This window comes from Condylostylus longicornis, unplaced genomic scaffold (assembly GCF_029603195.1).
Source record: "Condylostylus longicornis isolate FDR11 unplaced genomic scaffold, ASM2960319v2 ptg000194l, whole genome shotgun sequence".
In the NCBI taxonomy this organism is placed as follows: domain Eukaryota; kingdom Metazoa; phylum Arthropoda; class Insecta; order Diptera; family Dolichopodidae; genus Condylostylus; species Condylostylus longicornis.
Window position 1 is genome coordinate 2852 of NW_026578162.1, and position 12203 is coordinate 15054.

General features: G+C 28.9%; 2 protein-coding genes across 2 annotated transcripts; one reads left to right on the plus strand and one right to left on the minus strand.

The window, feature by feature from the left end:
* The first annotated feature begins 1949 nt into the window (after positions 1-1949).
* LOC129616387 (protein DDB_G0276689) lies at positions 1950-3679 on the plus strand. The gene is made up of 2 exons (XM_055532010.1): positions 1950-3325; positions 3628-3679. Exon 1 carries the CDS (start codon positions 2169-2171, stop codon positions 3255-3257), a length of 1089 nt encoding a protein of 362 aa, XP_055387985.1. The 5' UTR covers positions 1950-2168; the 3' UTR covers positions 3258-3325; positions 3628-3679.
* Positions 3680-5474: 1795 nt separating this feature from the next.
* Positions 5475-6567, minus strand: LOC129616399 (uncharacterized). The gene has a single exon (XM_055532025.1). It carries the CDS (start codon positions 6546-6548, stop codon positions 5622-5624), a length of 927 nt encoding a protein of 308 aa, XP_055388000.1. The 5' UTR covers positions 6549-6567; the 3' UTR covers positions 5475-5621.
* Positions 6568-12203: the final 5636 nt, after the last annotated feature.

Below are 12203 nucleotides of genomic sequence, written 5' to 3' on the forward strand. Positions count from 1 at the left end.
ACAAATTTTGTATCTTGCCAACCTCAATTGATTTTCTGGTTTAAAATTGTATTGGATATTGTTCTGTGAACGAAAATATTTCCTAGGTTAATGCCTCTTTTACAGTACATACTAAAATTTTTTAAATTTATTGAAGAATATTATTTATGCATATATACATACATATGTGTAAATGAAAATAAATACGAGTATTTACATAAATCTAATCTAAAATAAAGAAATTTACAATATTTGAATTTTTCTTTTCAATTCAATTTTCTTATGAATGGATAGTAAATTAATCGAAACTACATTTTTTGAAAATGGATATTTCTCATTTACTTTGTACAAAATGAATACAAACTAAAGAGTATGTATAAAATTTCTCAATAATAGTGTATTCGTGCCAAATTTACTTCGAAACAAAGACAAAAAATTAAATTTTTGTGCGAGATTATTTCCTATTCTTTCCATCCATAATCTATTCAATATGAAAATCTGTATGAAGTATGATCAGAGTCGCATTTGACACCGAAATTTTTCTGGGGATTTTAAGAGAAAATGTAAAGGTTAAAATCTTCAATTAGCTGTATTTCAAGCAAAAGAAAAATGAATTATAAATAAACTTTAATTAAAACATAAATTTTAGGGCCAGTAAAGCTGGTAATTCTTTAAATTTCCAAATATTTCTATTTTGAGTACTTTTAATTCCATTCAAAGAAAATTAAGTATCAACCAGAGGAAGGTCGTGTCATTAGATAATTTCGTGCAAAGATAACTTTGTAAACTTTGTTTCGATAATTAACATTGCTTTGTAGGACCGAGGTTAGAAAAATTAAATTCTTTTTGTGTAAACAACTGAAATTAATATAATTTTGCTCGTCTAAATTTGCGTTGTAAATAGTTTAAATTGGATTAAATTGTTAATTTTAACAAATTATCAAATTCTTCTAAAAATTTCGAGCAAAAAAGTTTTGCAGGAAGATATGAGTTGAAAGAAGGCACATTATTTTTTTGTTCGAAAATTCCTTTGCGACTCTGAAAATATAGAATAAAACATTCTCGTGAACTAAATAAAATCTACAATCATAAACACATTTATGTATTTATGTAAGATCAGAACAGTGCTACCAAATAGATAAGTCCAAATATCTTCATGTTTTTTAAAATCTTTATTTTGAAGATTCGATAAGAAAAAAAATTTTCCTGAACCCTTCGAGATCTTCAATTGAAATTAATATGAAAAGTGTAAGAAGCCAAAATATCACGATTTTCATTTGAACCAAATCAGACATCAAAAAGATAAATTTATGACATACACAATGACGTATGATGTTATAAGCCGTATGCGCATTTAGTTATTGCGCCATTAAGTATAGAATTATATTATAAATTGGAGAATATCAAAATTTTTTTCTTTTATGAAACTAGCGTTACCATGCGTTGCCTATTAAATTGACTTTTTGGTTAAAATGTTTTTTTGAAAACTTTGGAAAATATGGAAAAAGGTGCAAAAAATGCCAATTTTGAAAAACTGAAAATAAATCTGCACTTTTGGCAGCGCTGGATCAGAACAAAAGGAAATTTGTTATTTTGTTTTACTTATACTTTATCACGTTTTTCTGTTCTCAGAAATTCATTTAAAGAGAGTATGAAACAGATGAAGAGCCGTAATGTAATATAGTCAAACATTCCCAATTACGAAAAAAAGACAGAGCGAAATTTTTGTACTTTTTAAAATAAAACGTAAAATAAACAAATAATGCAGCCTCATTGTACGTAACACTCCCACATAAACGAATATATTCTTACGTGTGGGTATGTATGTATTTCTACATTTTTATTTTCCGAAAACTTCAAAATCAAATTAAAAAAAAAAAGTTCGGTAAACATTGACGAAATAAATTTAATTCACTGATCAAAAAAATTTGTTTTTCATTAAAAATAGTTCCCAGAAACAAGTGGGTCATTCAACAATTATAAGCGAACTGAAAAACTTAAATTAAATTTTTATACAAAAAAAAACAAGAAAATATCTATAAACTTTTTTCTTTTTTTACTAACAAAAAAATATTTTACTTGAAAAATATTAAAAGTAAAAAACTTCGACTGGAGAAACGGGGGTTGAACTCAAAAAGTTTTACTTTAAATGCTTTTCAAGTGCTATTGAGAAAGGAAAGAATTTTACTATGGGAAAATTTTTTGCTTTGCGTCTATTTTTTAAAATATTTGTAATTTTAAACATTTTGTTTTTAATAAACTGTGATGAATACGACTCAATTTCAACATTTCAATTGCAAACTGGTTATAATAAACCATTAGATTTTGTAACGCCACAATTATATATAAACGGTAACAATGCTGTTAAAACCATGCGAAAAACAAAGCAATTATTTAATAATTATGTTGGTAAATTAAAGCAGTTACTAAAAGATTCAAAACGTCTTGAATCACCTGAACCCATCTATAATTTTTATTATGAAATTTCAATATCAATCGTTAATTTAGAACGAAATACAAAGAAATTTTACCAGACAGCGCGCAGTGAATCATTGAATTTATTGGGTAGCTTGAAGAAAATTCAGTTACGTTATATTAAACCACCAATTAAAGATGAATTGTCAGATTATTATCATGAAATGGACCAATTCATGTATGTATTTATTACAACAATTGATAATTTTGATGAATTCATAATTGAACAATTGCGGCGTATACGAATGACATATGAAAATGTTGCTAATATACAAAAGGATATTTTAGGTAGACAGAAATTATTACAAGAAGATTGGTGTCAAACAAATTATAAGCAATTTTTATTGCTAACAACATCACAAATTTATAAATGTTCAACAGCAAATATGAAAATTGTTTATGATGTTTTTGCCATATCAAAACTAAATATTTATTATTTAATACAACAGTTGGAACATCGTCTACAAAAAGTTTTCAATTGCTTCGAAAAGAAAAATTATCAATTATATTGTAGATTTATTAAAGAATCGGAAAATGAATTTGAAAATATTTTTAATAAATTAAGTGAATTATTAATTTATAATGACAAACAAAAATTAAATCGTAATTTATTGATGAAAGGATACCAAAAAAATAATAATTATGACAATAAAAATAATAACCATAATGGTAAAAATAATAAAAACGAAAATTACAATAACAACACTCAAGAAATGAAGGAGAAAATTTATTGCTTACCGGAAAATTATCCAAATGAGCAACTAATGGACGGTTTACAAGCATGCTTTTCATATTGGGATTAAATTTATGAATAACTCTTGGACTCTAATTGGAGTTCATCACTTTAGTAAAGTTTTTGTGCATAAACAATGTACGTACATACAATTTAGTTGTGTTAGATGTGAACATTAAAAAGATACATTAAAGATTTTATTGATTTTTATTAGTTTAATTGGATTTATGTTATTGAAGGTGTTTTAATATTTTGAATAAAATCTATTGAAAGTTGTAACAAATTGTTTACAGATTTTATTAAAAATTTATGTTCAAGTTAAAATGGAGCAAAAACTATGGAAAATGGTTATTCATCTTCTTAGGCTCTTATTTGTCTAAGCAAATTATTCAAAATCAAAAGCAGCCTCATTTAGAATTTTTTTATCTTCTTTTTTATAGGATTAGTAACAGAATGTATGTGTGTATGTAAATGGAATTTAGCATATCCAAGAACATGAATTAATTTGCGAAAAATAATTGTAATTGAAAAAGATGAGCAGCAGAGGAAGTGCCGAAAGGTTATCTTTTATTTATTTTAACTCTTATTTAATTCTAATTTAAAGTTCATAATAATAGTTTTTTAATAGTTTTGTGTCTTAATAAATAAAATAAAAGTAATTACAGTGAGCTGAAAAAAAAGTAATGAAGCTGAATTTTAACACAAGCAATTTGCTTATTGGGATTGTTAGCATTTTTATTAATGAATTATTCTAATTTAAGGGGTTTTCAACTGATACTGAATTTTTATTTTTAAAAGACGTAACGATGCGTGGTAGTAACATAATCTAACTAAATCATAAGGAACAAATTGCACAATCATAAGTTTGTTTTTTGCTTCATTGGTTTACAAAGTGACTAGACTAAATTGAGTTTGGTACGTAGGTCACTATTTATATTTCGGGTCTAGCAATAAAAAACAAACATTTATCATTGGAAATGGTTTTATTGTTTTTCAAAATATTCCCCATGAAGATCAATACACTTTTGCATGCGCTGAAACCAATTTTCGTAGCACTTTTTCCACTCCGATTGAGACACCTCCAAAACATGGTTTTTGAACGCATCGACTGCTTCTTCAGGTGTTGAAAATCGTTGTCCACGCATTTTTTTTTTGATGTGAGGGAATAAGAAGAAGTCATTGGGTGCTAAGTCAGGACTGTACGGCGGATGACCCATCAATTCGACATTTTGAGTGCTCAAATAGTACATTGTTTCAGCTGATTTGTGAGAGCTTGCATTGTCATGATGAAGAATGATTCGCCGGCGCTTGTTTGTTTTCCTTATTTCTTCGAAAACTTTCGGCAAACAGATGGTGGTGTATCATTCAGAATTGACCGTCCTACGTTCCACTAAAGGTACTGTGGCCACATGACCGGTTATACCAAAAAAAAAACGCGATCATTTGCTTCGATGGGCTTCTTCCACGAACAACTTTTGTTGGATTTGGGTCGTCTTGGAACACCCATACGGTCGATTGCTGTTTCGTTTCGGGCTCATATGCATAGATCCATGATTCATCACCTGTGACTATCTTATAAACGTCTTTTGACGCACCGCGATTGAATTTTTTCAACATTTCTTTGCTCCAATCGACACGAGCCTTCTTTTGTGCAATCGTCAAATTTTTTGGGATCCATCGACAACACACCTTTTTCACGGCAAGATGTTCATGCAATATCTTATGTACGCTGGTGGAACTAATGCCCAAGGATGCCTCAATCTCACAGTATGTCACATGCCGGTCCATCATTATCATTTCGCGCACAGCATCGATGGTTTAAGGCAAAACGACCGAAATTGGCCGACCTTCACGAAATTCATCCTGGAGCGAACGGCGTCCGAAACCAAACTCTTGGTACCAGCGATTTATAGTGGTTTTTGATGGTGCTTCATCACCAAAAGTTGAAACAAGTTGATCGAGACACTCTTGTCTCGATAATCCGCGCCGAAAATCGTAAAAAATCATCGCACGAAAATTTTCACGGGACAATTCCATTTTTTGACCGAGATGAATTTTTCAAGTCACTGTAAACAAAATAATTCGCGCTCGAATGACAAAACGTTCTGAGTGGAGTTGTCCTAAAAAATGTCAAACTTTCCAATGGAAGTGTCAGATTGCACCTGGCAGCACTAGTATTGCCAGGACCCGAAATATAAATAGTGACCCTCGTATTCTTTATATTTATTGTAATTATAGATTAAAACACTGTTGTTTTTACAACTCTAACTTTCAAATACTGCTGAATTATACCAAAAAAATATCAAACTGATTTCCTAAATCAAATATAATTAACTTAATCAAAGTTTCTCTCAGTATATTCCTTATAAATTAATCAAATAGTTTACAACAAAAAATTATTAATTTTTGATAGTTGTAGTTAATATATTAATTATCAATGAAGTAAATATAAAAGCATATTACTTTTACTTTGTTTTATCATATCATCTATGCGTTGGGTAATTTCTTTTTTACCAATTTCAATTTTAATTCGACTCCCAGCAATACATGGTAAATTGAACAATTCTTCTATTAATAATTTATATATTTCTGACTGAAGTGCACTAATTTTGGATGGAAACTCTTTGATTGTAACCAGAAAAACATCTTTTGTTTTAATTAAGCATGATTGTATACGACTTATATCCCAGCCACCATCAAATATACATTTTTGTACAGAATCAACCAGTGCTCTAGCTAATGGTAATGTTTCATTTACTAGTGTTTCACATTTGTCAAATAGATTTCGTATCGGTTTTATAGCTCCTTCTGAACAAGAATAAACATCAACTATACTTTTATTACTAAATTCTTCAACAATTTTCATTCCTTCATCATATCTATGTGGTGCCTCAGTTTTTAATCTTAATTCCAAATAATCTCTCCAGTCTTGTAATTGTGTTGTTGCATTAAATAACGTATGATTAGCTTTATCCATAGCTTCATCGAACTTAATATTTAAGATATCTAATACACTGTTAATGGAGCCCTCAAATTTGTCTAATATTCCATGTATTTGGTCACCCAACATAATAAGATAATCATCAGCTAAATCCTTTAATTTCATTATTTGACTTCCTAATCTGATGACTACCTCAAAATTGGATCCCTTCCATTTTGATATAATACTCATAATTTTATTAACAATGGAAGACATAACTTTCAAAAATGCTGATGAAGTTCCTTTGGCTGCGTTTTTAATCCAACCAAGAAAATCATCCATAATTCCAGTAGGGGCTATTGCAGCTAATTCATAGTTGTCAGCCCATGTTGAGCTAATAAATACCGTTAGACCGAATAGTAATAATATTGTGAATTTCATTTTAGTGACTAAATTTGATTCGAAGTTACCACGATTTATTTATAGAATATTTTATTAAGTTGAAAACTTCTATTTTTTGACCACCTATTAAACTTGAGGTTCGATTAGATATGATTGTATAAAAATACATTTGCTGTTAAGATAACTGTTAAATGATAACTGTTGATAAGATTTCGTGAGTATTTTTACTGATTTGATTCAAAAATAACAATTCCTTTTGTTTTGCATGATTTGTTAACTGGTAATCTAATCTTTATTTGCAACTTTTTAAAAATTGCTAGTTTCTGACAAGTGGTGCTTTTACCTACTTTACATTTACATATTGATTTTAAAAATTGTTTCGTTATATCTTCTAGGTGCTTTGGTACAAAAATGTTAACAATAGACATAATCAAAGTTAACTTGTCTTTTATGGGAGAACTACTCAATTTATAGAGCTAATATAATGTTGAACATGTATATACAATTAATACTTAAGTTTTAGACAAAGTTTTTAATTGATTAAATTTGTTTTCCATACATATACAATTGAGACAACCAAATTAACTTTAACAACTTACACAATCGCGATAGCTAAAGTAAGATTAATTATAATATTAATTTAATTGCTATTTTAAAATAATAAAATTTATGTTCGGCAAGAAATTAATTTGTAAGGATTAAAATTAAGACAATATGCTATTTTGGTTCATTTATAATTTTAGCTGTATTTTTTCCCTTAAACAGAATCACTAATATTTTCTGAAGACAGCTTGTCACCTCATGTTAAGTTTATTTACTTAAACAAAATCTAATCAATTTTATATTTTTCTTTTTTTAAAAAACTTTTGATTCAAGAAATTTCAAAATTCATTTTAGAGCTTACGTTACTAAAAATTCCTTATTACAGACTTTATACTTGAAATACATAAGTATTTGTTACCTTGTTCGGGTAAAGCGTAAATTCATGCCTCCTTTTCAATTTTACAAAATTTCAACCACATCAAAAGGTTGCTGCTTTTTATAATGTATACAGGGTTTTTCTTTTAAACAAATATTCTGGCTTTGTTTAGCTTTATATCGAATACTATGGCTCAGATCAAATAGATTGTAATACCGAAAATAATAAAGTTGGGTCAAACCGATTTGGGAAAAAAATTTTCTTCTAACGAAACGAACTATTGGTTATTGTCTAAAAGCCCATAATTTCAAGTTCTACAGGCTGGAGTCTAGAAGAAAAACGAAATCAAAAATTTGGAAAAAAGAGACTTTAGATAACGGTAAATTTGAACTTCCATTTTGTTTTTCTAAAGTTTAACTACAGTATACCGCGTTAGGGAAAGCACGCCGCTGCCTTTCTGCGTTTGCAAAATTTCAAAAATGTTTATGGTTTCATTGCAACAAATAGTTAAAAATATAGGGTGAGATAGGTAAAAATTTTGTTCTACGGAAATAAGTTTCTAGTAAAGATCTATGTACATACAAAACTTCAAATTTCTATCTTCAAGAGTGTAGAAGTTTTGTAAACAGACACACGGACAGACGAGCGGACGGACGAACGGACGGGCGGACAGAGTGAAACTAATAAGCACTTTTTTTCAAAATTTTTTTGGAAAAGTGCTAAATAGCAATCACCGTATGTTGCGTAGTTCAGAAGTTATAATCTTTTTTTTTATGGAGGAAAATTTTTTTTTTTCAAAAACGAGCTAACTACAAAACTAATAAGTATATCTGCATCTCATGTGAACATGTATATAAAGCGAATAAAAGAAACAAAAACAAACTTTCAAAGATTTTTTGTTATCTTACGAAGAATGGCTGCTATTGTAACTTAACCAGTTCAAACATTAGTTTATATTTGTTATGAAATTTTTGAAACCTACCAGAATTTCATTTTTGATGGTAAGAAATCGCAATGATCTTATATAACCGTAGAGTTGTAAAATTATTGTCATATAATTTATTCCCCGTAAATTAATTTTTGTTGCAGAGCATTTTTTCGAAAAATTTTGATTTAGTTTTCGAATTTTATAGTTCTAAATTGTGTGCGTTAATGTAGTACTACAATGCAAGCAAGACGTTAATTTATTTTACTACATTGCATTTGCAAAATTGGAGATATTTTATTAAATGCAAGTGCTTCCTTTTTACCGACCGTATTGTGTAAACAATAGGTAGGTTATGTGATGGCAACAAATTTTGCATATCGAGTTTTCGGCGGGAATGCACTTCTCCATAGTAGGGAAGCGTAAATAAACTATTTTTAGCAACCTGTCGGTCCGTCGGTCTGTCGGTCTGTCCGTCTGTCGGTCTGTGTGTGCACGCGTGTATTTTAAGTTCTGCTGAACCGATTTTGATGAAATTTTATATGTAAGTTTATTTCCACCATGGCACGGATTGATTAACTTTTGGGATATATCAGGCCTCGGGAACTGCATTTTTTAGCGGGCCTGTTTTACATTTTTGAACATTTTAAAGAAAGTATTCAACCGATTTGCTTGAAATTTCATATATAAGCTTTTCTCGACAGTCCGCGAAAATTGCTAACTTTTGAAAGAAATCAGGCATTAGCAACTGGACGTTTACTACGGGCCAAATATACATTTTTGCGTATATAAAGAGAAATAATTGACCGATTTCATTGAAATTTAATATTTGAATTCCCCGTATTAAAACAATGAACATATAAATTTTTTGGAAAGATCAGGGCTCGAAAACTGATTTGCGGGCCGATTTTACATTTTTCACCATATCTACAGAACGAATTGATCGAATTCCTTGAAATTTAATATTTGGGTTCTGGTTAACTGGCGAGCATTTCTGGGAATTCGGGTAGCACCAAGCGAAACTCTACTAAGAGCCAAATTTACATTTTTCTGGGTATATTAACTATAAGCTTACTAATGTCCTAAAAATTGGAAAGAAGTATTTAAAAGACATTTTTATAATATTCTGTAACCCTTTCACTTAACTAGACAATATACAATGCGGTCGGTTATGTGCTGACCACATCAGATTTTTTTAGAATATTACACGAGTAGAAAGTTTCACGGTACTTTTTACTTATGTTTGGGGGAGTTAAAAGGGAGAAAATGAACATATTGCCGGTTTTTTTTCTTTTGATAGCATTGTGTAAAATATTTTAAAGTTCGACTCACAATGCTTAGAAATAGAAAAACAAAGACTTAAAATTATTATTAAAACAATGAATTCTTAAAGTGAAGAGTTCATTAACAAGAAGAATAAAATACAAAAAGTTATACAATTTTGAGTGAGACTTCCATTAATCTTCAATGTTTCAATTACAACGACGTATTTTCATAAATTCTGTTCAAAGACTGTTCTTCTTCATCTTTTTTTGTTTTAACAGTTTCAAAATTTTTTTGTTCTGCTGATCCAACTTTCAAGAAGTTGTAACAAAGAAAACTGAAACAATTTTATTTTTTGTACAAACGTGATACAAAAATATTTGACGTGGTCAGCACATAACCCAACGCAATATATATTGGCTAATTTAGTGAAAGTTTTACAGAGAATTAAGAAAATGCTTTTAAACAGTTCTTTCTAATTTTTGGGAAGTAAGTAAGCTTTTAGTTAAAATTCATCGAAAAATGTGAATTTGCCTCTTAGTAGGGTTTCGGTTTGTGCCATCCGATTTCTTTGAAAAGTTCGCCAGTTAGCTTTTCAAAATATCAGTTTAAAAAATTTCATCAATTAGTTCCGTAGATGTGATAAAGAATGTAAAATCAGGTACTAGATCGGTTTCCGAGCCGTGATCTTTCGAAAAATTTTATAGGTTCGTTGTTTCAATAGCCCGAATATATATTAAATTTCAAGGAAATTGGTTGTTTATTCCTTTTTATATGTGTAAAAATATAAAGTCGGCCCGCAAAAAGATACTGTTCCCGATTCCTAATATATCCCAAAAGTTGATCATTCCGTAACAAAGCTAAGATAAACTCACATATAAAGGTTAATCAAAATCATTTCAGCCGAACTTAAGATACGAGCGTGCACACACGAACCGACAGGCACATAGACAAACAAACAGAGCGACATCACTCTAAAATTGTAAAATTGTAATTTGTTTACGCTTCCCTACTATTGGAAGCGTGTTTCCAAAGGAAACTCGACATCCAAAGTTTGGTGCCATCACATAATCTCCCTTGTTGTATGCAATATGGCCGATAAAAATGACGATAATGGATAAAGACAAAAGCCGGAAACAATAAAACGTAAACTAGTTGCAGAATAATATGCAATAATTAATAATTTTGTATATAAAAATATGTTTCTTTACTGAAATAGTGAATTATGAGTTCTAAATTCTGCACAATCAGTAAACAAAATATAATTCAACACCAAACCTCAAAATTATTTTGTTCTTATCGCTTTTATTATCATATCTGATTTTTAAATTTGGAATTTTTTATGAGTTTAATTTTATTGAGAGCGCAAAGAGTAACGCTTTATAGTTAAAATAATTAATACATACACCACCTGATTACGAAACTGCAAATAGAAAAGTAATGTCACTGAAAATAGAAACTTAAGATTAACTTCTGATGTTATACTCAATTTGAATTGTTGTTATTCAATGAGCCGTACAAGAGAGCAAAAATTCAATTCCATTTGAAATTTGCTTCAAAAAGTGTAGGATTTAGCTGCTTCATGAAGTTAATTAATGTACATGACCAACTTAAAAGCAATTACATACAAAATAATAATAAAACTGTCAGTTAGATCCTTTTTAATTTTTAATTCTTCAAAAAGAATTGAAAAGATACGAGAAGAAAATCGAAAATTGTGCAAAGAATTGATTTCCATTTAGCGTGCTTTAATTTTACCAACGTTAACCATTTTGAAATATTTGTGAATTCAATGTGATTATAAGAGAAATTTTTATATTGTTTTTAAATAAATAAAATATGATATTATTGAAAAAGGAATACGTGAATTATATGACAAGTTTTAGAAGAATGAAATACGGAAACACGCTAGCGGTTTTTAAGGAAAAAAAGTTTTAAAAAATCATGTAGTCATTTTTGTATTAAAAGACCCATGTTTATGTGAATGCATTTATATATACATTTATATTAACCTTATAAACCATTTTTAATATTCGAAGTGATGTCTTCGGTTAAAGAATACTCTTATTTGTTTTATACTGGTGGTATTGTTCTTGTTAAATGATAGGAAGTTGTAATATTTATGGCAATTTGTTGCTTAACTGTCTATTTTGGTGCCAACCTGGGAAAGGAGAATATAGGAAAAGTAAAACTAATTAATTAAAGATAATTTTTGCAAATTATTTAGCAATCTTCACAGTAATGAAATATATCTTATATCATATATTTGGCATCACTATTATTTTAATGTACTTTTTGTTTCAATTGAATAAAGCATAGTTTCAATGAAATAAATGCTAAAAATTTATATTTTTGATTTAATAATGTTTCAACGAACTTAACTATTTTAAAGGATATGTAAAGCAAATGGAAAATTTGCGAGATTTAAAAAAGGGTATCGTGTATACAATATATAAGAATCTGCTTTATAAAAATTTGTTTAAACAAATCGTCTTTTCTTTATGAGTAATTTTGTGTTTCTACTTATATAAATTATAATTTTAACCAAAACATTTTTTCTAGATCAATATACTTTTTTTCATTTCAG

Bases quoted from the DNA above. Each gene is read 5' to 3' on its own strand.
- LOC129616387 (XM_055532010.1), top strand. From the start codon at position 2,169: ATGGGAAAATTTTTTGCTTTGCGTCTATTTTTTAAAATATTTGTAATT.
- LOC129616399 (XM_055532025.1), bottom strand. From the start codon at position 6,548: ATGAAATTCACAATATTATTACTATTCGGTCTAACGGTATTTATTAGC.